General features: G+C 46.1%; 1 protein-coding gene across 1 annotated transcript; it reads left to right on the forward strand.

Moving 5' to 3' along the window:
* The first annotated feature begins 7024 nt into the window (after positions 1–7024).
* Positions 7025–21032, forward strand: Fcamr (Fc alpha and mu receptor). The gene is made up of 7 exons (XM_063272678.1): positions 7025–7438; positions 9712–9769; positions 10998–11138; positions 15830–16168; positions 17100–17853; positions 18426–18544; positions 19326–21032. The coding sequence occupies exons 1-7, from the start codon at positions 7400–7402 to the stop codon at positions 19475–19477; spliced, it is 1602 nt and encodes a 533-aa protein (XP_063128748.1). The 5' UTR covers positions 7025–7399; the 3' UTR covers positions 19478–21032.
* The last annotated feature ends 5062 nt before the right edge of the window (positions 21033–26094 follow it).

Consider the following 26094-nt stretch of genomic DNA (forward strand, 5'->3'; position numbering starts at 1 on the left):
AGATTGTCCACGTTGATGCAGGTGGTACTAACCAGATTCCATTGGTTATTAATAAAGAAACAAACCACAGCAAAACAGCAGAGAAGGATATGAAAATGGGAGGGACAGGTGTTAGGAAAATCAGTGTGGAAAGAGAGTGGAATCAGGGGTGGATACAATCACAATACATTGTATACACCTATAAAACTGCCGTGGGATGGATGTGAATGGATGTGATACAGTTATTAGTTGGACAGTTGGGTCCTAGGACTGTGGTTTCTTGAAAGTACTGCATCTTTGGTAAATACAGACCATGATTTCATGGGAGTAAATCTGGATATTATGACCACCGTTATACTTTTGAAAGACACAGGAGTGAGAGCTCCCACAATGTCACCCTTGAATTCAACAGCCATTCCCTACAGAAACTAGGTGGACTCTGAACAACAACACAAACTCAAACAATACTAGTTCCAACTGGCTCCCAGCAGCCATTTATCTTCATGGGCACACCAATGTGCCCTTAGTTTGTGGCATACCATGATTTCGGTATTTTGCACTCTGCTTTTTCTTCAGAAGAAGGGGACTAGAGGCCATTAGCATTCATCTGGATGAGTAATGTTGAGATTTTGTCTTTTACTGTCTATTGTAATGCTAAGTGTGGTCCCCAAAGCCTGGAGTCTGCATACAGCCCTTGGGACCCTCCCCCCAAGTTAATTCTGATTGGTGAATAAAGATGCCTGCAGTCAATAGCTAGGAAAAAGAGACATAGTCAGGGTTGAGGTTTTCAACATATTAGAGAGAGGAGACCACAAGGAGGGAAGGAGAGGGGAGGTGAAGAGAGGGGAGGAGAGGGGAGGAGAGGGGAGGAGAGGAGAGGAGAGGGGAGGAGAGGGAAGGAGAGGGGAGGAAAGAAGCCTTCATGGAATAGCATGTGTGGGAGAGCCACCGTGGGTAGCTGAGAGCCATGTGGGCTGGCCAATTGCAGCTAAGAGCAGCACAGATGAAACATAATAAGTAATAACTTGGGTTATGGATAGGAAGGTAGATTCTAACAGCACAGAGGGTAGGCAGCTGCCCAGCTATTGTGTTGCCTAAGGCATAATTTAAAATATAAGGGCTGTGTATGTCTTTCATCCAGGAACATAAATGGTCAAAGACAGGTAGAAACCCAGTACTGGGATTATTAATAATTATTTACTACAAGTAACTATGAATTGTTTACATTTTGTCCTGCGTAATCTCCGTGTCCTCTGTCACAATATAGCCCAAGAGAATTTAGATGGTCCTCCAGATGATTTGAAGAATTCCCACTGATCCACCATTAGATGTCCGCAAAGGGACCTGAGCAGGAAGTAGCTGACGTATTGGCAGCCTTAGTGAGACACGTGTGCCTCAGAGGATGGGAGGGAAATGAAGAACGTGTGTCAGGGCATAGCAATGCAGCGGCTCCTCCATCTTGAATTCTTCCTGAGGGCATTCCAGGTTTAAATAGAATCTGACCTCCTTGATGGAGAATCTCATGGAAAAAAAATTATTCAGTTCTATTATAGAAACCAAAGGTTAGTATGTCCTAACTAACAGCTTTTGTGTGGAAAAAAAAAACCACCATCCCTGCTGATAACTTCTTAGCTTCTGTTAAAACCGTTTGCTCCTAACTCCTTATTTTTGTGAAGAGTCCCCTGCAGCAGCTGAATGGGACGCCAGCATGTGATTCTCCTTTAAGTCCCTGTGTTCTGAATACACCAGACCTAGGTCCCCAAATACCTGCATGTACTCCAGCCAGCTGTAATAGACTTTCAATTCGCTATCAACCGTGTCTGAGTGGTCACCTCGGGTGAGCTACCCATAACAAACTGTTAGCGCAGGGATTTTCAGGGATCCCATGAGTCTGCCTGGAACTCTCTACCAAAGTAAAATAAAAAACATCTTATACCCTCCACCACAATGAAGGGAACAACATGCCCGCTACACCTTGCTGGTCAGGAAACTGCCATCACGCAGCAAGTGGCATGAAAGTTTCTACCACTGAAGGAGGCCCAGAGAAAGAAGTCGACAGGAAACAGGTCCAGGCCCGAGCTGTAAGCATCCGTGGTACTTAGCAAGCAGTCAAAGTACCCAGCTGGTCGTCAAGAATGCACAGTGCTCATGGCACGTCCATGGGAGAAGTGTGGCTCGGTCACACGTTCCTCTGTGGTTCTTTTGCAAGAGGAGTTCATCAGCAGTGGAGAATCAGGCCTTTGGAAGTTAGATCCTGGTGTAATACTGGGTCTCGGTAGAGACATCATGCCTGAACACAGAACATCAGATGGGTGTGCATTCGAGCATCCCAACCATGAGCTGAAAGCTATCACACCCGCTAAAGCACACGCAAGCCCAACAGCAACTCATCATAAGTAATAAGCGATGCATGTTGGGACTGAACACGAAGGCCTGGGAAGACAAACACCCCACCCTCCCAAAAACAGCTACCATAGCTGAGCAAAGGTCCCTTCTTCCACCGTAAAGTCTGTCTTTCTTTCTTCTTTCTTTTCCTTTCCTTTTCCTCTTCTTTTCTTTCATTTCTATTTTTATTAATGTTCAACAGTTTCATATGTGTATAATATGTTTTGGTCATTTACACACGCACACTCACACACACACATGCACATCCTCTCTTATCCCCTCCCCATTGCTGCTGAGCCCTTTTTTTCTTTCCAGTCAGTTCCTCTCCGTGTCATACTCAGAAGACAATGTTTCGCAGCACTCCTCCTCATCTCCTCTGCTCTACAACGTTCCCTTGGAGGGAGGGATTCATGTGTCCTTTTAAGGATGGGCCCTCAGTAGTCCCTCATTCTCAGCACTTTCACCACTTACGAGTCTAGGTATTAACCACTGCACACTGCAAAGCAGCTTCTCTGGCCAAGGTTGAGAGCCGCACAAATCACCTTGGGTATAAATAAAAATACTCAGAAGGCAGTTCGGCAATGTTTCTATTTAACAACAGCACTAGTGACTTCATTCCCTGGGGCCTATGAGCCAGCCATCCACCACCAAACAATGGACTTTTGGCTAGATTTATCGTACCAGGCATGAATTCCTATGGAATGGGCCTCAAATTCAAGCTGAGAGTAGTTGCTAACTCCCATAGCACTCATGCCACTGTCACACAGTGGGCACATCTTGCCTGACAGATCAGTATTGCAGCACACAGGGGCCACTGCTAGGTAAAGCTATTTATGACCTTTCTCCTCTAACAGCCTGCACAGTGCCTTCTAACATCATCAAAGCTAGCTGTCAGGAGGAAAAGACTTCTAGTCTGGTTACTGTTTGTTTCCTTCATAAGCTGTGATCAAAGCATGTGGTGTCTTCAGCCACATCTTACCATCTATTTCCAAAGGCAATAGCATATAATCTATATTGGTGGGGGGGAGGTACCATAAGTGCATAGGGAGGACGGCCCACACTTGGCACTGGTGTTTTCGTGTTATAACCTGGGGCTTCCATCCCCTACTTACCCTGCCTCCCTTAAACTTTACATCCCCAGTGTCCACCCCATAACACATGAGCACATGAGGTAGAAGAGAGAGGAGCACCAGCGTCGTGCAGAGATGAGCTAGTTTGTTATAAGGGGCCAAGGGGAAAAGGAAGAATAGACATACTACAAGAAGTGCGACTTAGAGGACAATGGCAGAGAAAGTCCTTCCAAGGGACCAAACTCTAGATGGGGTGGTTAGTGATGTATTTTACGTGAAACAAAAGATAGCCTAGGAGTTAAAGAGATGATTCTTAGCAACCAGGAATACTCAGATTTGAAGAGGGCTAACTTCAGTTCCGGGCTCCTCCACCAGGTGGCTCACAACTGTAACTCCGATTCCAGGGGACCTGAAGTCCTCCTCTGGCTACTGCTTCATATTAATACATGTACGAAAGTTTACATGGAAAAAGAATGGAAGACGGACGGGGTAGAGGTATGTGCGTGTAGAGGGAGTGGGCTGAATGTGTAGGACAACGCCCACAACAAAGAACCTACAGAGAAAGACACGCGGAACCCCTGAGTGGACACATGACTTGCCTAGGCACTGTCAGCCATCTTAAGACGTTAGCGACTTGGCACTGGCAGAGGGGGCAGCACCCTCTGGTGGTGTCTGTGCATGGGCCTAGCAAACAGCACAGCACTCAACTTGAGTTAGCTACTCTTTTGTTGCTGTTGTCTGACTGTGTGTTTGTGGGTACTGAGAACGGACCCAAGGTCCTCATGCATATTAGGCAACCGAGTGAACACTTAGTTGTAAGCCCAGTCCTGTGGTTTTTACTTTGCTATCAAACGTCTGCCAGCAACATCAAATCAAATAGCCAGTATAACTCCACATTTCTCCACAAAGCCATCAACTTCTTTAGTAGCAAATCAAATATTTAGAGCCCCTTCCATTGTGAAAGGGAGGATGCTGCACTATCACAGGGTAAGATCTATGATTTTAACCGAAGGATCCCACCCAGTATGAACATCCCTCTCACTTCCCAGGTCCAAGTCCATCTGGAAAGGTGGTAAGAGTTGTGGACTGTTATGGTGACCCACACCAAACATTCTGGTCACCAATTGAAGGACACACCAGGTAGCTTGCACACACTCCTGAAAGGTCATCCCGACATCCTTTGACCCACCTCTGTGGGCAGACTGTGCAGGAAGTCAGAGTATCCCAGCGTTCTCCTAACGGCCTTTTGAATGCCATCAGATTTTAAGGTTGAACATTGTAGGATCACAATCTCGACTATCAGCTAAATGATGGTTGTAATTGTAAAAATTTGCCAAATGACATTATAAAACGAGCACTTGAGTTACCTGAACAGCCTTCTTCTCTGTTGTTATTTGGAGTGATGACAAGGTTCAGAGTTCAGCTTCTCTTGTTTCTCAGTAGGTGATCAGGACTTGGAGTAATGGGGTTGGTTTGCCAGCGCTTGATATGCTGACAAGATGGGAAAGTGTATCTTTCCAGCACAGGACAAAGGACAGGGGAAAGGGCTTCAAAGCACCCAATATAAGGGGTAGAAACTGCAGTAATGCAGGGAAGAGAAGAGCTCCAGGCAAGCAGCCCAAAGCTCCACCATTCATTCCACTGCTCCACGGTCGCTTCAGAGCTGAGCTTCTCTGTTGGCTGATTCTTAGTTTTGTGAAAATGGTCACCAAATACAGCTCTTTGCTGGGACTGGGAGCTCGGGGGCGGAGGAACAGGTAGAAAGGGACTAATCTATGTTCACTAGACTGTTTCACTTCATTCTGAACTCAGGGGGTCGCAATTGGTAGAAGCCAATGTGAATGGGCCGCTGCAGACTTTGTTCTGGGCAAGGAAGTTCAGATACACCCTTATCCGAATAGGAGTCAGTACAAAGTTCTCTCTTCCATAAAATTTCAGAGCCAGAATGTCTTGGCTCCCAGTCTGTGCTTTGAAAAGTAGCCCAGTGTAATGATACTATTTATGTCTTTAGTAGCCTTGAAGTCTTCTGACTGTTGCAAAGTGGATTAAATTCTGTACGCACTCTAATACGCACCATTTATAAAATGAAAGTGAGATGTTGACTTTAAAATATAAGTTTAACATAATGACATTTTTAAACTACTTTAACTTTAGTCTTTCAAATACCAAATTGAGAGGGGAAGGAGAGGAAGGGAGAGAAGGAAGGAAGCCAATGGGAGATTTATGAACAGATGAAATCTTGCAAGGGATTTTCAGCATCTGGTTAGTATAGGACACCTGCTTCCTCTTGCTATAAACTAAACGAATGACATGACCAGTGGTTAACGTTTCCTGGGAATTTATTGAACCTTTTTGCATTCATGCTACAAGATACCGTTATGAGGCAAGTGCTGATATTTCTTGATTAACATATTAGAAAAATATAGTTTAAAGAGAACAAATGATCAGACATATTACTTTCCCACCAAAATAAACAACAAAACTAAACAAAACGTTGAAGGTTGGCTTCAAGGTCTATGTGATCCAACACAGTGTGATGCTTCCTAAGGAGAAGAGATGGGGAAGCCAGGCCCTCTACCACCTGCATAAGGATTATTCATTCCGGGGATGAGCCTCTGAGGGTACAGCCATGTGCAGGTCCTCGTACTGCACACTACGCAGGGATCCACTTCTAAGAGGATGCCTCCCGTGTGGCAGGTGGATTCTAATGTGTGCAAGAGGTTATTGCCTACCCACGAAGATCAGGTGCCCAGGAACGGGAACCAAGTGGGCACCTATGCTGGCCAAGAGCAGTAGACATGACTGTTACAGTCACCAGTCAGTGCGCACACATGCACACGCACACAGACATGGGTGTTTTAGAGAATAAATCAGCTTTGTTGTGATTCACTGCAAAGTGTCTGAAAGTAAGTAAGGACAGAAGCCATATCAAGATCATTGGAGAACTTGGAGGTGGTGGGTTTCCGCACTCTAAGAATTCCACTTAGACTTCAATGTCTTCATATCTGGAAAAGCACCGGATAGTATCTTCAACTGCCCGTGGTGTTGTGTAACAAAGCACCAAATGAATTCATTCTAAGGAAGAAGAACCTTTTGATTTGGCCCAAAGGTATTATTATCTCTGAGGGGTCCTGGAAATGGTCCTTAACCAACCATAGCTTATAGCAAGCACCCTTCCTCTTTTGAGCCCCTTTGTTTGAGAGTTTAGGTTGTGTCAGGTTAAGGCCAGGAGTTGTGAGAACATTGTATCTTTTGCAAAGAAGAGTTTCCCAGGGGAAATACTGCTGTGATTCTTTAAGTGAACCATCTGTTTCAGCCACATTTGTCCATGTCTCCTTCTGTGAAGACTGCCTTGTTCATTAGTTCTATTGTTCTTTGTGCTGGACACAATTGGTAAACACCAGATCATGAATTTAAACTAAAGTAACTGAAGCAAACCACTCAAACGCCTTTTCCTCAGAAGCCGAAGTGTTCAGGTCAGCTGTGGGGCAGCCACTGATGGCCAGCCTTAGGGGAATTTCCTCTCCTGAATCCTGAAATCCCCTTCTCTCCTGCTCAGGTGGTTACATCACTGGTTTTGGAGGCTCTTAAAAAAACCTGCGAAGACGGGGCACCCTAAATGTGTGGGTCCTTGCATGGGTATAAGAGGAGAGAAGGTGGGAGAACAATGTGCTTCCCTGAAGCTATTGCCACCAGCCTTGGAAAGTGTTCCAAAGAAACAAGTGACAGTGAGGGCAAGAGACCAGAACTGACTTTCATCAGTAAAGGGACCCTGATATAACTGTCAGAAAGGTGAGTAGCACGGCTTCCCTTTCAGCCGCAGTCTTTCAGCTCTAGTTCCCACAGCCTTCAACTCCTCACCCTGCCTTCTCAGACTCCAGATTGAGAGAAAGCCACTGGAAGACTCCCAAACACCAACACCTCTTTGGAAAAAAAAATCCAAGTTGATCTTGCTCAGGACCATCATGGACCAAGATGCCCCGGCTAAGCCCAGAGAACAAAAGGTAACGTGGCTTTCTCCCAGAGGTCTGGGTCTTGCTCTAAACGTGGGTAGTAGGTTGCAGGAGCAAAAGTAACTTGTGTTCTAGGGGGTCTCCTCTGGGCAGGTAAGCCCCTGCCAAAGGCCAGAGAAGACTCGGGAGTTCAAGCCCCAGTATTTTTTTTCTGTACTCTCTTCTTCACTGCAGCAAAGTATTCTGGGTCTGAAGACAGACTGGGTAAGGCAGAGCCAGCATACATTAGATGCAGAGTGCATAGCCACTCGGGAGAAGCTCTTATTTTGAAGTAGAGGGAAATAAGCATCAGGGTCAAGCTAGTAGCCTCCAGTAACACCAAGTGATGCTGTGCTCTTCCCTCTGCACATGCCAGACCATCCCAGGAATAGGGATGGAGGTAGAAGAAAAGTTTTAGAGGTGCCAAAGGTGGGTAGGGAAGCCACACACCAGCCTGTGATGAAAAATGAGGTGGCTGTGCTTCCCAGCAGGACTCGGAGGGGACACAAGCTGCTAAACTCTAAATGTGGTGTCCCAAAGATCTGGGACTCCCAGACTCCTGCAGAAGATCCCAGAAGGTCATTGGCAGGAAGGGTGACTAGAGACATTCTTTTGAATGATATCCTTCCAGCCCCAAACCAAGTAGCTAGATAAACCAAAACTGTTAAGTAGCTAGAGACATTTTATTTTCACACGCACTGTGTTTCTTCATTGCCCCACGGAAACAGCCTTACTCCTAGAGCACCACTGGGCTTCAGAAAATACTGAGTGACTTAGTGATGGTGTCCCTTAATGTGAGCTGTGTTAGGACTTGGCACTTTGGAAACAGTAGTGGGGTGTCAGAATGCCAGCCATGCAGGGGACCTGGACTTGGTGACTATTAATCAAACTGGGGACTAGGTGCAGCCACACCCTGGGAGAGCCTGGAGAGAACCAGGTAAGGTAGGGAAGGGCAGGGATTGCCGTTAACAGTCCCCAAGGGAGGGGACAAGGCAAATTGTGGTGGTGGGGAGAGCTAGAAGATATTAGAAACCTGGGTCTTGTCAAATTAAGTCACAGTTTGTCTTGGCTCCTAGACAGTAGGGCAGCCAAAGGCTCTAGCAGACATGGCTGAGCAGAGCCATGCCAGGTGACAAGTGGCTAGGAGCCTAGCCCAGAGATTTTTCCTTTTCTCCTCTCTCTTCCCTTTTTCTTTTATCTCTTACTTTCCTTGAACTCTTGCCTTTCTCCTTTTTGCTCTCTCCTGTCCCCTTCTCTCCTTTGATTGGATCTTGCACTATTGGTCAGTGGCTTTCTACAGTATAGTTGGGAGTGAAGACGTTTCCTCGCCCATGTGCCAAAGTGACACTTAAAGTCAGAGAACTGGTCATTCTTAAGGCTGGTAAAGCACGCACTCATGTTAAAAAAAAAAAAAAAAACAATAGACCTGTAGGTCCAGAGAACTTCAGCTAAACACCCATGAAAATCCTCAGAGAACACAGAAGATACATATATGGTACAATCGCAATCTTTTTAATCACTGAGAAGCGAGCCCTTTGGGGTTCCCTTGACAGAGCACTGTTCCCAGTAGCTGCCCTCTGTTTTGGATCGGGTTTTAGAGCACAAGCATAGAAGGATGTGACACAGGGCTATGCTCTCAGTGAGCTCCAAAGGCCAGTGGGAGAATGCAGAACAGAGGGTCGAATGGAGCTGGGGAATGTCCTAGAGGGCTTTCTAGAGAAGATGGCGGAGAAGGAGAACAATCAACGGGGTGACGGTTTAGTTTTAACTCAGCTGCACATGGACAGTAAACAAAAGTCTGCCCCTGACAGAGCTTCCCTCTGCAAGGAGGGAAGGATAAGAGGGAGAGGGGTGATATCCTGCATCTCAGGAAAGCTGTACCCCCACCACTGTCTGTCTGTTACTGAAAACTGCTGTATTTCCACAGAGAAGGAGCGATCCTGAGACCGCCCCTTCCACCACAGTTCAAACTTTGCTTTCCGGGTTTTCACCTCCCACCAGTTTAGAGCTCCCCTGGGGAGTGGGCACTGGGGCTAGAATCTCACAGAGGGATTTGTCTCTTTTGAACACAGAAATCTCATGAATAAGGGAAGCGCAATCTTCCTGGCAGCTCCTGGGCAGCGCCTCACTTGCCAAGACAGACAGTTCTCCGGCCCTGCCTTTCACATAGGGCTACCCAGCTGCTGGAGCAAACTGAAATCGCACAGCCAGAGCGCCCAGCCCTGGGCTCCCTGCCACTCTAGCTTCTCACAAGGCTCCCTCTGGCCTCTTGTCTTTGGTTGCAGGTCACTAGCCTGAGAACAAAGTGGAAAATACTTCTTCTCATACTCTGCCTGCTCCATGGTGAGTCCACAACAGCTTCCGAGACTACTGAAGCCCTGACAGAACCAACGGGGCAGATCTGACACCACTGCGCTGTGGATCTGGGCTCGGGAAATAAAGGCCTTGAGAGCTGAGGAGAGACTTCATATGCCTAGCGCAATGATATCTAGAATAGTCATTGTTCCCCCACCCCAGACCCCTGCCCAACACACACCCCACCTAGGCCTCCACCTCCACCCCTGCTCTCTTCCATTTAAGGGGATGACTGAAATTTAACTGTTTACAATATGTTACAAGGTTCCAAGGTATCCCAAACACAAATGTTACAGGCTTCGGGTCCACTCCTTTCACAAACATTTAAGTGCCCGGCCCAGCACTAACAACATAAAAGTGGAGACCGTATCCTACACATAAAGAAGTCAGTATGCAAAGGAATTATATGATTAAAAATATAACTGGTCACTTATTTAATGCGTATTTATGAAGGGCTTAGTATGTGCCAGGAGTTGAGGACAACTGCATTATGGCTAGAATCCAGTCCTGACAGTCCTTGCAGCCTGCTGTGCTGAGGCAGGCCAGGTATAGACCAGACAAGAGGGTAAACGATCCTTTCCCCATGCAGAGATGCCTAAATTTTATTCTGGTGGTAATGGGGAGGCCTTGAAGATTATAGTGTGTGTGGAGTGTCTGTCAGTTAGACTCTAGTCCAGGGAGTTGTTCTACAAATTGTTATTGAATTTGTTAAGGAGTGAAAGTACTGTGATACTACTTAAAATGGATTCATCATGTCTAGCTCATCGACAGTCAGAGTGCCACGGCAGTCACTGCTGTGCGATGTGTGATGGAGAGCTCTAATCTTACTGCTCCTCAGGAAGGCCCAGGACCTCTCTGTTCACATGCAGTAAACAGACAGCTTTGCCTTTCTGAGTATTCTAAACTTAATCGTTCCAAGGTCAGTCAGTACTTTAATCCTCACTCAGAGACCTGTCCCTGTGTCCCTGCACGCACGTCCACAAACTCTGTGAATGTTAAGATGTGTAGTCTTCGTCTCTCCCACCTCCTGCCCCACCCTGCCATTCTGCCACTTTATACCCAGCAGATTCAGAGTCAGTAGGAGCCCTGTGAGGACTGCTCTCTTACTGGATGGGGTGTTGGGACAGGGATTAGAGCTGACTTCACACTCTTTTCCTAAGAATGGATTTGTAGGCGTTTGGTGGCACCTGATAGCTGGGCTTCTCTCTTCACCCAGGTTCATCCATGACCCCTCCACACAGGAGGCCCCATTCCAGATGGCTGCAGTCTGGCTCTCAACAGTTCAGGGCCCATCTCTACTCCGTGGAAGCACACACAGTTGCCACGACCCTTTGCTGCTGGAAAAACTCCCTTTCAGGTACAGCCCCTCTTCTCCCTCTGTCTGGCCACAGATCTCCTTTGTCATGAGTCCTATCCCAGTGCAACGCCTGCCCCAACTGCAGGCCTCACTCCCACCCCAACCCCAGTCCCCAGTGGAAGTCATAGCTGCACTATGGTTGGACAATGATGATGAGTGACCCTGCCCCCCTCCATCTAACAAGAAGCAGAGGCTTAGCAACAGGGTCCCCAGGTGAGGTAATCTTAATGCCAGCCCATTCTTTAATGGTTATATTTGACTAGTATATAATTTAAATCCTTTAATCATTATGGAAGCCAAGAGATACAGTTAGTAACTCACCACATGAATACTTGAGGTATTGGTCCTTAATTTCAGAAGTAATAAAAAAAAGTGTGTGTACGGCAAGAGTCAGTCAAAGATTCTCAATCAGAAAGCCAGACATCTGCATCCCCCTGACTAATGGTGATACAGCGACCCTTTCAAATGTGTCTACTCCAGGACACAAGAATTCTTAGAATCTAGGGTATACACAATTTAATAATTTCAATTATGATTGCTATTCTTGCCTGTTAATGATAAACTGCAATACCAGTAACCTTTATCATGTGGTTTGTGGCATGTTGTTTAATTAAGCCTTTATTGGTATTGATACAACCAAAACATTTATGGTTGCAACTCTCCTGTAATTAGACCTTAGGTCCCAGGAGTTCATGCAGAATACAAGGAATTATTTCCATTTTCCTATATTGTTAAGATTTGCTTTGTGCCCTAACATGTGACCTGTTGGGCTGCTGAGAAGAATGTGCATTCTGCTATGTTTGGATGATTATTCTATAGAGATTTCCCAGATCCACCGACCCGTCTCACCTATGATGTCATCTTCTTACTCAGATGTTCCTCTGTGTTTCTTTTTGTTTGTCTGTTTTCTGTTGGGATGGCCATCTACTGAGTGGGAGTATGATGTTACCCACTCTTACGTTAGCGTTAATCTATGCCTTTACATGTGTCACGTTTGCTTTATGAAACTGGGTACACCTGTGTGGCATGTGTGTTCAGAACTGGAATATCCTCTCGAGAACTGCTCCCCCAATCATCATGAAATGGCCTTCTGTCTCTCTCTTGATGAATTAGAAAAACAACACTTGCTTGTTTCCAGGACATATTTGCTTGGAACAATTTTTTCCCATGGTCTTACTATCCTCAGGTAGTACCAATCCGTCTTTTATGGGAAATTGAGAGCTGTGCACTACTTCCTGTCAACGTTCGTTGAATTTGTTGTTTAGTGTTTTCTTATTCCTCTTTTGATTAACTATTTTATTATTCTTTCCTGTGGCCTCAGTTGGCTTTCTCTTCAATCTGAGGAATTTCTTCAAGTTATCTTCTCTTAAGCTGAATTAGTAGTCAGCATATTTTTATTGTGGAAAGTTTTTCTTTTTGCTTCAATGACCAATAACTGTTGGGTATCACAGCTAATAAGTAATAACCTTGTAAGATTTGACACATACAAACTTTCCTGGTTTTTAAAGTTCCTATGAAGAATTCAGTTATTTATGGGCCTACCTTTATACGCAACTGGATGCCTCTCAGGCATTTTCAATGCATTTTCTTTGTTCTGTATATTTTAATAGATTAATTATAATATGACAAGGGGAGTTAGTTCCTTTCTGGTCTCTTCTATGTGGTATTCTAAATGTCTCCGGTATCTGGATTGGCATCTCCCTAATTATTCATAAATTTCTGCTTTGATTTTGCTGAAAATTAAAAATTCTTCCTCTTCTCCTCCTCCTCTTACTCCTCCTCCTTTTCCTCCTTCTATGCCGGTGATTCTTAAATTGATCTTTCGTGATGTTCCAAATGACTTTACAGTACCCCGCATAGCCACGCACCAGCAATCTCTTCCTTGTTGGAGTGTGCCAATGTTTCCATCTTGTCTTCTAGCTCAGACAGTCTGACCATTCTATTGATGAGGATGAGGACAGTATGAGCTCCCAATCCCTACTGTGTCGTTCATTTCCAGTATTTCAGTTTGGTTTTTCCTCTGGGTTTCTATTTCTTTATAGAATTCTCTTCTGTGTCTTGTATTGAATTCCTTAGTACAATTTACCTTTGTGCTCTTATGAGATTCATTCCAGGATTCATATTTTATTTTTATTTTATTTTTACAATCCAGTTGTGGCCCCTTCCTGGGCCACCCTCTCACAGTTCCTCATTCCATTCTTCAAGAGGATGTCTCTCCCCTCCCAAGTTTAAAATGATTTCCAAATTAGCAGTAACAGACAAGAAAGGATAAAAGTACATCAAATTTTAAAATGTCGATTTGGTATTTATTATTTGTCGGGATGCATTCTGAATTCACGCCGCCCCGCCCCTCCCCTGCTCCAGGATGTTTCATGTAGGGAGCTGAGCTGATGCGACTTCAGTTCAGACCTGTAGAAGAGACTTGGGGCTGTGCTGTCTGGGTCGAGTGAAGTTCTGACAAAGCTTTACGGAGGTCTGAGTCCCTTCTTTGGCGTTCTCTCTGTCTCCATGCTGCGGGAAGAAGGGGAAAGGGAGCCCCCAGCCTGCGTGCCACGGTGTTGGGGAGGAGAGGTTGTAAGTTGTTACTTTGTGGTTCATAAGAACCTTGGGTAACTTTTTTGGCCTAAGGGTCACTGACAGTTAAACATCCAATTCCCCTGTCCATTCAGCTGTTGCTGCAGGGTCAAGCAGACCTGAGGGAATCAGTTCTTCAGTGGTTTCCGCTGCCTCTCCCCAGGTAGCTCGTTTAAACCAGGTGCTAATTCCCAGACACGTTTGCTTGCATCCCTGTGAGCTGGGGGCAGGACTCACTAGTACCTTAGGCTGGCATTAAACTCGAAACTTTTCCCGCCTCAGCCTCTTGATGAGTTCGTGGCATGTATTGTCATACTGAACCCCATTTTGAAACAGAATAATTTATACAAAGAGTCACAAGTTCTTTAACTGTTCCTGGTAAGGGGATACCGATCAGAGCTTTCCTGGGTTCAGAAGAACTTAAGATGTGTAACAGACTACCAGCTACTCACATCCCGAACTCAAATGTTCAGTGGCCTTTGTGTGTGGGAAGAAATAAGGAAGTCAGTTTCCGCAATAGCCAAACAGGCAGCCATCCTGACCTCCTAAGGGAGGGCAAAGAACCCTAGAAGACTGAAGAGCTCGGTGTAAGAAATGCTTGAAAGAACAGGCCACTTTTGATGGGGTTGGGGATTTAGCTCAGTGGCAGGGCGCTTGCCTAGCAAGTGCAAGTCCCTGGGTTTGGTCCCCAGCTCCGGAAAAAAAAAAGAAAAGAAAAGAATAGGCCACTTTCACTCTGAGTCATGTGAGGGAAGGCACGTCTAGAGAATAACCAAATGAATTTTCATATAGGCCAGGTTTCTTCTGACAGGACAAAGCGTGCCTTGGACCTAATTTGGGGCCCTCACCAAGAGACATCCACAGGGGACTGTGGCCAAAAAAAAAAAGAAGTGCAAAAAGCCAGAAGGTTATCATTGCTGGCCATAAAAGGCCATCAAAATGAGAAGCCATTCTCACAGGAGGGAAGTACAGCCAGAAGCTACTAAAAGATAGTCGGATGGATGGATGGATGGATGGATGGATGGATGGATGGATGGATGGATGGATGGACAGATGAATAGATAGGTAGATAGATAGATAGATAGATAGATAGATAGATAGATAGACAGACAGACTGACAGACCGACAGACAGAGCTACTTTGGACATTAGCCATATACAGGAACACTGTCTCATGCACCACCATCCCCTTCTCCAAGCGAGACCTGGAAGATCCCCAAGTCGCAGCTCTGAGCCACAGAAGAAAACAAATCGAGAGACCCAACCTGTACATCTCCTCAATGACAGTCTCCAAGGCTAGCAGGAACAAAGAAAAAGCCTACAGCTAGATGAGACACAAGTTTCAGTCTGTTATCACATCGGGATGAAAGTATAATGCTAGGCTAGACTAGACTACATTCCGTGTGCCAAGAAAGACAATGAAATCTACTATACACAGGATTATGCCTGGTGTCTCATTAAAGAGCACAGAGGTCCACAGAGATAGTGGGAAACGTCAGTGAAATAATAAACTCTGTTTCCACTTACACCTTATCAAATTAATGTCTTCCTCATGCTGGGTCATATGTACTCTGGTTCAGCTAAACATTGCCAAAGCAGGTATAGTCACCATACTTCTCTCCTGTGCTCGCGTGCCAACTGTGTTCATGCATTCTCAGTGTTCTGGGCTATAGAGAAGTGGCTAGCCTGGGGAAATGTCAGCCATTGGTCTGGAAAATGCACCAACCAAGTGGAGGGAAGCACACGGATATGTGCACACCAAGTAGCACTTTTCTTTTACATGCCACAAAGACCAATGCCATCAGTCTGGAGTGGCCTCCTCCTTCCTACAAGCATATAGGTAGAACTTAGGGAAATGAATTCGGTCTAGACAGACTTGCATGGGAACACCTAACATATACGTGTTAGCTAAATACTGGATAAAAGTCTGTATTGAGACCTTAAATTCAGCTCCTGTCCATACCTCTGGGCAAGGCCTACTTCCTTACTGCTTCCCTCTTTAGTTCTACAGGCCCCCTTCACAGTGGCATTTTCTGACAAGCAGAATTGGTAACCTAACTCTCTCAGAGTGACTGCACTCTCTGCTCCCTTTCCTTTGACAATTTTCTCTGCCTGCAGGTGCAAACGCATTGAGAGGCCCCAAGCTGGTGTCTGGGGAGACTGGGGGAACTGTCACCATCCGTTGCCATTATGCCCCCACCTCAGTCAACAGGCATCAAAGAAAATACTGGTGCCGCCTGGGGCCTCCATTGTGGATCTGCTACACCGTCGTGTCCACCAACCAATACACTCACCACGACTACCGTGGGCGTGTGGCTCTCACCGACGTTCCACAGAGTGGTTTGTTCATGGTGAGGCTGCTCCAGCTGTCCCTGGGTGACACGGGACTTTACCGCTGTGGCATTGGAGACCGAAACGACATGCTGTTCTTCAGCGTGAATCTGACTGTGTCTGCAGGTATGAGTTGATGGATGACTAAAGGGCCAATTTTTGTAAAACCGATGTTCAAAAAAAAAAAAAAACAACAACAACAACAAAAAAAACAGTCAATACAAAAGAAGGTTCGGAAGCCCAAGAAAGCTTTAAGCCTTTGGCAATAAAGGGGGTATGAGAGAAAGGCTCCGGGAGGAAAACTTCTGGTTTAGATAGAAGTCATCTTCAGGAAGGCAGTTAGCAGGGAAAAGCACCCAACAGAATACACACAGGGTCTCATGCCCGGTTCTTTCTACCATGAATGTTGCAGAATGAAAGTTTGAGCTGAGTTCCAAAAATTCCATGACCTAGACAATATTTCTCTGGTTCCAGACAACTTGATGTTCAGTCATGCAGACAAGACATAGCACTGCCGAGCGCCACACAGGAGAGCAGAAGGTCTGAGGCTAGACTTTTCTATAGTAGCCCCTTGCTGAGACCCTCTGCAGACATCTGACCAGTCCAAGGCTCTCCTCTTAGATGTTGGGTCCAGACTCATGGGTGGAGGTGTAAGGGCAGGGTGTGTCCCATAAAGGCTGCTCTACAGAATACCTAGTCAGAATCCATCTTCCCGGTGAGCGTACAAACCCCTTTGAATGCTACAGTCTAAGCATTGTCTGATGCAATCGGAGGCTTCCTTACCCCTTTGCTGAATGATACCCTGCAGAGTAGATGAATGGGGAGCTGAATAGGAAAATACAGGCCTGAGGGAAGAAAGTAGAAATTTTAAAAAAGATGTGAGTATTTGCAAAAGAATAAAAGCAGGTTGAGATTTAGCTGACATTTTGGTAGAAGACTGAATCTTAGTGTGGTGCGTCCTAATTACCACACCCTTTGGCCAAATACCCTTTGCTGAATCCAGTCGGTAACCCAGATAACCTTCAATCTTGGCCTTTCTCTGTGTGCGCCCACGCAGGCCCTTCCAACACAACCTATGCAGCAGCTCCAGCTTCTAGTGAGCCCATCACAGCATCTCCTGGGACAGCATCCTCAGCAGCTAACAGATGGACCTCAGGAGTCACCCAGGTCCTAGAAGGCCGAGGTTCAGAATGGGACAGATCAGCTCCAACCCCAGATACAAGCAAAACTACATCTTCCGCCAACGGAAGACAAACCTTAACAACAGCCAGAACAATGGTTCCAAGGACAAGCAGCAGAGAGGAGGGTTCTGTCAAGGTGGCGGTCTCCACACCAGAGGGTCCAGCTCCAAAATCAGGGAGCCTGTTCAGTACAACACAGGGTGTTTGGGTGTGGAGCACCAGGAACTCAGTAACAACCGGTGCTACCACGAGTGAGGGTAGGAAGCAAGGCACAACCCCAGAGACTGATGGGCCTCGAGAGGAAACAAATGTCAGCACGTCTCCAAATGCACCCAGGAAGACCACAGGAACCACGAGGCCGTCGGTCCTGATCTCAGAGCATGGGACCTGGGAAACTCTCCAAGATGAAACGAAGGTTTCTAAGCAACAAATGCTGTACTCCCCGGAGGGGTCATCGCCAGCTCCAAGTGCACAGACCTTGAATGCTACATGTATGGAAGCGGCGCCTGGGGAAGGAAGAACTGATGGGAGCCTAGGAAACACTACTGAAGAAAGCAGCCCCTTGACACCAAGCCAGCTCTCAGCAGCAGGCCCTATGTGGGTTTCAGGCAAAGGGTCATCCATGAAGAGGTAGGCCTTGCATCTTTCTCCTGACTTGGGGACCCCGACCTGCCCTGTTTCCTGGCCAGCTCTTCCTTCTGCTGACCTCTCTCCCTTTGTGTCTTACCAACCCGTAAACGGTGGATGGAGCACATACGCATCAGCTACCTTCCTTCATGGCCCAGAGCCCATGCAGTGATAATGGTATCTGAACGCTTCCCAGTGGTTAGCAAAAATCTAAATGATACAATTAAGCAACTCTTAGGCTGGGACCCTTGGGACTTTGCTGAAGGCCCAAGGAAAAGATGTGACAAAGCCAATTGCCTGGGCCAACGTCCTGTCTCTTGGTCAACCTCTCTCTCAGTACAGCATATTGCGAGCCATGCACGGGGGGTGGGGGGGTGAAGCGAAGCAAAGGACTAGGGTTTAGGAGCTGAAGAGAGCAGTTCCTCTGGGAGCCAGTTACAGGGACAAGGGTGGCCAGTCCGCCTGGAACTCGGCTTGTCCACCCGTGAAACAATGAGGGAAGTGAGCTATCAGTCTTAACACTCCGTCTAGTTCTGATCTCTGTGGCCCTGTGCTCTTCTCTTTCTTCTCCATAGTACTTTTACAGAAAGAGAAAGCGACTCTCGGATCCTGACTCCAGTCTCCATTGTGCTGGCCCTGCTTCTAATTGCTGCTCTGGTCCTACTGAAAAGGAGACTCGGGGGAGAGAGGACCTGTGAGTTGAGCCCTTATAGCCTCAGGCTGGGTCAGGTTAGATCAAGTGGGTCAGGTTAGATCATGTGACCACACTTTTGGATGTTGAGAAGGTGAAATCTACTCTGAACCATCTAACTACTCTTGGTTGTGGCTTTCACACTTCTGCCTCAGTGGCAGTCCTTGGTTTCAGGAGATCTTTGGAGGACGACAGGAATTATTAACCATATGTACGGAGCCACACTGACAACCCTGGCAGCAGAGCCCAGGAGAGCACACAGAGCCCTGGGGCCAAGGGCTGCATCTGCATCCTTCTGTTCGGCCTGCACTGTTCTCTCAGTAACGACCCAGGGATGCAGACTCTTGATATGAACGCTCCATGGTGGAAAGAGACTGAATGAAAAGAGATTGAGGATTTCTGGGAGCCAGGAGGAGAGAGTGGGGTTCTCAGGGCCAGGGGTCAAATAGTCTGGACCAATCATTATTGTTCTAAGGGCTTGGCTACTAGACTTTTTTAAAAAAAAGATTTATTCATTTATTGTATATAAGTATGTTGTAGCTGTCTTCAGACACACCAGAAGAGGGCATCAGGTCTCATTAGAGATGGTTGTGAGCCACTATGTGGTTGCTGGGATATGAACTCAGACCTCTGGAAGAGCAGTCAGTGCTCTTAACCATTGAGCCATCTCTCCAGCCCACTACTAGACTTGGGAAATTCTCAAAAATTGGCTTCCAGGTCTCAGGAAGGCAAGTCAGTATGTCCACCCCAGAATACTCATAGCCTTCTATGTGTCTCTATGCAGCTCAGAAGACAGAAAGGGTGCCAAGGATCACGCTAATTCAGATGACACATTTCCTACCGGATAAGCTCCCTGGTGAGGGTAAGAACTTGCAGCAGAGTGACCTTCCTACCCAAGCCAGCCTGACCGTCCTGGAGAAGGACCCAGGACTCTGAGGATGGGAAGGTAAAGAGCTCGGTCACCATGGAGGGAGGACCAAGCCCGGATAGCTCCATGGCTTCTTCATCCCCTTCTTGTTTTCCTCCACCTACATGAAGCTAACTGAGTTCAATCTCCACCTGGAGACATGGGAGGCTACCAGCGTGGGTCTCAGACAACCAGGCATTCTCCAAAGTGGCGCTGTCACTGCTGCCTCCGGGCACCCTTCCTTCTCTCTACCCGTTAATACTAAGCCTGCTGCTCACGTTAACAGCATTCTCCTATACCAGGCTCGCCCAAGCAAGCACAGCCATAGCTCCTTAAGGACTGTAATTATACTTCATCTATTTCACTACATCTCTAGTGGGACTTCAGCAAATTAAACTCCATAGCTGTTTGGCTAGGGATGGCATGGATTTGGTGGACACTGAAGATCCTCCTGGCAGGAGGTCTAAACACCCAAGGGCCTTCATTCGTTTTTTGGGGGGATTCACTAGACGATTGTGTCGGAGGGTGGTTTCCGCGGGAGACGGGAGGAACAAGCATCCACTCTTTGTATCATATCTCTGTATTTGACTGTGCCCTCATTATGCTGTGGGTCTTCTGCCCATGTCGAGATTTTCTGGGATTTCCCTAAATAATGGAAGAAGGGGGTACTTTTCATTATCAATCTCCTCTTGTTCCACTGTTTATGAATGGTTGGTATCAAAGGTTGTGGACAGGCTGGGGACAGTTTGGGAAAGACAGAAGGACAAACGAGAGGAATTTTATGTGGATTCTGTCTTACAACCACATCTGTTATTGGGGAACCTTTACCCACTGTTAACCCCACCATCTTTTCAGCAATCACATTTGGGATTTTCTTTGCCAGACATGCCAGCACGTGCTCTGTATTGGGCAGTATGATCATTGAGCAATAGAAGCTATGGGGGAAGAAAGGTCCCAACACCAATTTAAGAACTGTCACATGGACAGGCTCTTGTCTTGTCTCAAACTGTCAGTGGCATCCGAGTCCTTCAGAAACACCTATTCACACCTCATCATGACCCCAGATACTATACCAAGAAAGTCAAGTGAGGCATCCTCGGGGCTGATAGGAAACCTGTCATAGATAGATAGATAGATAGATAGATAGATAGATAGATAGATAGATAGATAGATAGATAGATAATGCATAAATGCAGATTGGATGCATCTAGCCAGGTGGAAACACAGACCTTTATATGCTTAATCTAGAACAGTGGTTCTCAACCCGTGGGTCATGACCCCTTTGGGGGAGGGGACGGGTCAAAGGACCCTTTCCCAAGGGTCACATATCAAACATCCTGCATATCATATATTTACATTATGATTTTTAACCATAGCAAAATTAGAGCTATGAAGTGGCAACAAAAATAATTTTATGGTTGGGGGTTGCCCCAACATGAGGAACTGTGTTAAAGGGTCATAACATTAGGGTGGTTGAGAGCTACTGTGCGACAGGGAACCTGAGGCCCAGTAGAAGCAGCCACTTGCTGGAAGTCACTCGGGCAATAAAACTAGTGAAATGAGAGAGAGACAGAGAGGGACAGAGAGAGACAGACAGAGAGACAGAGAGACAGAGAGAGACAGACAGAGAGACAGACAGAGACTATAAGCACACATGACCTTGGCCTAGTGCCTTTCCACTTCAACCACTTCGGTATAAACAAAGCAGAGCTTGTCAAAAGTGTGTCAGACCACAACCATTGCTCCAGACTATGTTCTGCCCACAATCTCAGCCTGCCTGAGGAACCAGTGAGAGAGATGGAAAAGCCACTATAGCTCCATTCCATCCATGAACCAGCAGTTCTTGACAGATATATAATACATACATACATACATACATACATACATACATACATACATACAAACAAACATACACACATATATACACGCACACACACATGTACACACACATACACACATATATATATACACATACACACACATATATACATACACATATACACACATATATATACACACACACATATATACACACACATACACACACATACACACACATATACACACACAAATACACACGCACATACACACACAGACACAGACACATGTACACACACAAACACACACATGTATACACACACAAATACACACGCACATACACACACATATACACACATACACACACATATATACACACATATACAGACACATATATACACGCACATACACACACATATACACATGCACATACACACACATACACACACATATACACACATATACACACATATACACATGCACATACACACATGCACATACACACACATATACACACACATATACACACATATACACATGCACATACACACATGCACATACACACACACATACACACACATATATACACACATACACACACATATACACATACACACATATACACATGTATATACACACACATACACACACATACACACACATACACACATATACACATGTACATACACACACATACACACACACATGTATATACACACTCATGCTCACATGCATGTCCTGAAAGATCAGACCTGTCGTTTATTGATATCTGGGATGGGTCAAAAGTTCGGGCTGTTTGATGTGCTTAACAATCAGTCTTACCAAGAATATCCATAGAACATCACTCACTTCTAGGGAAGTTAAGAGGTAGTGAAAGGAAATTAAATTGTAGCTCTAAGAGGTTTGGGAAGTTCTAGATGAATGAACAGATTCTTACCTGCAGGGCTTCTCAGAGCATTAGCTATCCAAGGGAAACTAGTAAATAACTGAGGGGAGGGACACGATATACGCTGGGCTATTGTACTTGGCAAAGCAATGTCATTGAACTGGATCTCCTTAGATCACGCATTAGGGAAGCCAATGCACTGAAACAAGACACGGTCGACTTTTCCTCCAAGAGCCACACAGCAAACATCTTAGGTTTGACACTCAGAAGCCTCTGAGGCAGCGCTCGGCTTCACCTCTGTAGCTATAGAGGATATACGGATCACTGGTGATTCTACAGTCCAGCCACACTGTGACAGAAACAGGAAGCTGCATTAGGCCTTCAGCCATAATTTGCAATGCCTGCATTAAACCACAAGACTGCACAAGACTGTACACACACACACACACACACACACACACACACACACACACAGGTATGTATATACACTCACACATATGTCCTGGAAGATCAAACCTGTCTCCTCAGGAGCTTCCTGCTTCCCTTGCTGAGACTTCTCCCTCCTCTGAACCGTTCTAATACTTCCTGTCCTGAACTGAGCAGCTATGGTGTCCTGTCTTGCTGCCTGTCTTAGTACAAGAGGGGGATAGGAGGGAATGGGCCCCAGTAGTGAGACAGTGGAGCCAAGGAGGTGCTTTAAAGGAACCTCAGATCCACCAGGAGGAGCTGCAGGAGGTCAGTCTCTAGCCCCGGTGTTTGGAGGGAGGCAGGGACAAATTAAGATCTGAGTAGCTGGCAGAAAAAGGAAGTAGGTCACTCCTGTTTACAGCTCTCCTTTATGGCCCAAAGAAACTACACATGAATGGGGCAGGCTAAATTTAAAGGGCAAGAGACAAGCCATGCAGAGCGGACCAACTCCACCAGCACCATGCTCCTGCCTCTGAAGTGAGAGGCAGGGAACCCCTCCTTACCAAGAATCAGAGACATTTGAGTGGGCCACTTCCCTTCCAGGGTTCAGGGATGCCACTGATTTTCACAAGATGAAGCAGTTGGGCTCAGCTCTCTAACACTCCTCTTTCTACTTCGTAATGTAGCTAACTTCCTGTTCATATGTTTCTATACAGCTCATTCTATACACAATAGATGCCATATTTCTGAAGGTAATTGTGGCTATTCCTGTCCTAGGGATGAGGAAACTGACAGAGGAAACATCTCATAGGGTTGAGGAGAAGCAAGCTGGGACGCGTGGCCCGCCTGCAGTCTCTATCCTTGATCACTACTACTTTGTCAACCATCTTGTTTGTATATATTGATAGTTGTAATCGAGGACACCATAAAGAAACCACTGAAATGGTCACTCCATGATTATACATACATATATATATATACATATATATATATATATATATATATATATATATATATATATATATATATAGAGAGAGAGAGAGAGAGAGAGAGAGAGAGAGAGAGAGAAGAACCAGAGGCACCTGGAAAAGTCCAGAGCAGAGAGCAAAAGTAGAGCAGACATGGCTAGGGCTAGGGAAACAGGAATAGCCGAGAGGAGCAAGAGAAAATACTAAGGCTAGCACACTTGGGTTTGGGGTAGGGAAAACCTTTCCCCTGTATAAGGACACAGAGGTATGAGGAAGAAGGGTGCTTATGAACTGTAATAGTCTGAGAGCTAGCTCAGTGGAGGAGGTGAGGAGGGCAGGAAGGCTGGGCATTCGCTTTGAAATGCATAACAAGTATGTGTGACTAGGGACTAAAGGAGCCTGGGGCTAGCATGGGCTTTGGTATGCATCATTGTATGTCAGCAGGGAGCCAGATGTTGCAACCTCCAGTGGAAGGGGAGATAGGTTCCATATCTACCTCTTTCTGGTGGACAGAAACTCTTTCAAGGGTTCCCGAGGAATGCTGACAGTATCCTTCAGTAATCCTGCAGAGCTGAGCCAAGATGGTCATTTCTGGGTACTGCCTTTTGGAGTTTGGGGAAGTGGAGTTTCCTCTGGATCTGACAATAACCTTGTCTTCTGGTCAGGTGTTTTCCTGCTTAGAGTCTCATGAGGGTGCATGTTTCTCTCCTTGGGAAACATTATACAATCATTAATACAATCATCTCCAGACATTTGTTCTCTTGAAACACTAACTAGCTTATTCTAGTCTGAGCTTAGTGGGACGCCGAGTGGGGGGAGTTCACACAGCCAGACAGAGAGCTGAAAGTTCAGACACTAGCCCCGAGGTGCCTGCTGACATTTGGACAAATGGAGCACAAATGTCGAGTGTCCATGTATAAACGCTTCTCACTGAACCCTACTGAGAAACACGGAGTTAGAACTCTCTGGCTGGCAGATGAGGACAGGACAATGACTAGGTAATGAGGGTGGTGGAATTTCCAAGATGCCCAGCTTCTTCCTCACCCTCCTGACTTGAAGCAAAAGCCTGGCCACTTAAGTCGAAGGCTCTGTAGGCTCTTGTCTCTCACCAACAGGACCGTCTGAGAGGAGGAATCACTTCAGAGGCTTTAAGGACCCCACGTGGGAATTATGGGATTTTTCAGCTTTCAGAGTCTCCAGAGGGGCTTTCTCTGTATCACCCCTAATAAACACCTCTTTTCAACTGTCAGTTCTGTCTGCCATATTTGAGGTTTCTCTGCTGCTACCCACTGTGCTTCAGATTTTCCTGCCTTTTAATTCTTTAACTGGTAGAGAAAATAAATCGCTCAGGACCCGTAGACAGTATCGTTTCAAGAACCCCAGACTGCATCACTCCTAACACTTCAGAAGTTATTTCTTCACCTCGCATAGAATGATTTGAGAAATACTGAATCCATTTAATAGCTGCCTGCTATTAAAGGATCCTCCACTGAAACACACACTAGAACACATGAGCCAAAGAGATGAGGAGTTTCTGACCATCCTCTACCCAGGAGATACCCCGGAGCTCACTATTTAACAAACATGTTTTGGAGACTTTACAATTGAATATGGACTCTAGGTGACCCTGTATGTGGCCACTAGGACCACCAAACTCCATTCTTTAGGGGCCATAGTTTGGCTTCAGACACACTGGCCATCTGCTCCCCTTGCTATCAGCGGGAATATAGGCAAACTCGACAGCCCACTCTGGGCAGCTGGTTGAAACCCTGCAGAAAGGTACAGTCACAAGGAGACTCCACCCCCAACCGCAGAGGCTTGTGGGAATTAGAGTTCTGAAGCAGATATGAACTCTCAATCGGAATCTCTTTCTGAGTTGCATTTCCTGCCACAGGGCTCAGCGCATTTTAGAAAAGAGGGAGAGTCAGGCAGGGTACTAGGCCTAAAGGGATTGAACAAGTTGCGCAGACACTTTTGAGAAGATGAGGCAGTTTACTTTGGCTAAGAGTTCAGGCAAAGGCAGCTAATGTGGTGACTCTTGCCTGCAGTCGCAGGCCAGAGGGTTGTTACGAGTTCAAAGCCAGTTTGGGCTACAGAGTGAGACTCTATCTCAAAAAATAATAATTAATAATTGATTAATCAATTAATAGAAAACAAAACACAAAAGAGCAGGCAAAGGTTAGAAAATTTGCTTCTTTAGAGCCTGACACAGAAAGACAGATTGTTGAAGAGACAGAAAAGACAACCAGTTCTCAACCACCACAGTGTAACGTGGACAGCTAAAAATTGCCGACACGATTGAACACCAGAACGGAAGACTTGAGATCATAAGGCTCAGATGGACACAGGCTGCAGGGTGTTGCAGGAGCTGTTTGTCCAGCGCCTGCCTACCTGGCGCACCTTGGGCTACAAGTCCGTCCCAAACCAGGAACGAGGAAACAGCAAATCTGGGAGTCCCAGGTGGCTTTTGAGAGGGGCAGGGCCCTGTCACCTGGCACTAACCTGTTGACTTTGGATGTCTACTCAAAGTTTCTTCCTCCTTCTCCGTCGCGTAGCACGGGGTGAG

This window comes from Rattus norvegicus, chromosome 13 (genome assembly GCF_036323735.1).
Source record: "Rattus norvegicus strain BN/NHsdMcwi chromosome 13, GRCr8, whole genome shotgun sequence".
In the NCBI taxonomy this organism is placed as follows: domain Eukaryota; kingdom Metazoa; phylum Chordata; class Mammalia; order Rodentia; family Muridae; genus Rattus; species Rattus norvegicus.

Bases quoted from the DNA above. Each gene is read 5' to 3' on its own strand.
- Fcamr (XM_063272678.1), top strand. From the start codon at position 7,400: ATGGACCAAGATGCCCCGGCTAAGCCCAGAGAACAAAAG. The intron at 11,139-15,829 runs GTACAGCCCCTC...CTCTGCCTGCAG, and splicing joins CTGGAAAAACTCCCTTTCAG to GTGCAAACGCATTGAGAGGC. The intron at 16,169-17,099 runs GTATGAGTTGAT...GCGCCCACGCAG, and splicing joins GAATCTGACTGTGTCTGCAG to GCCCTTCCAACACAACCTAT.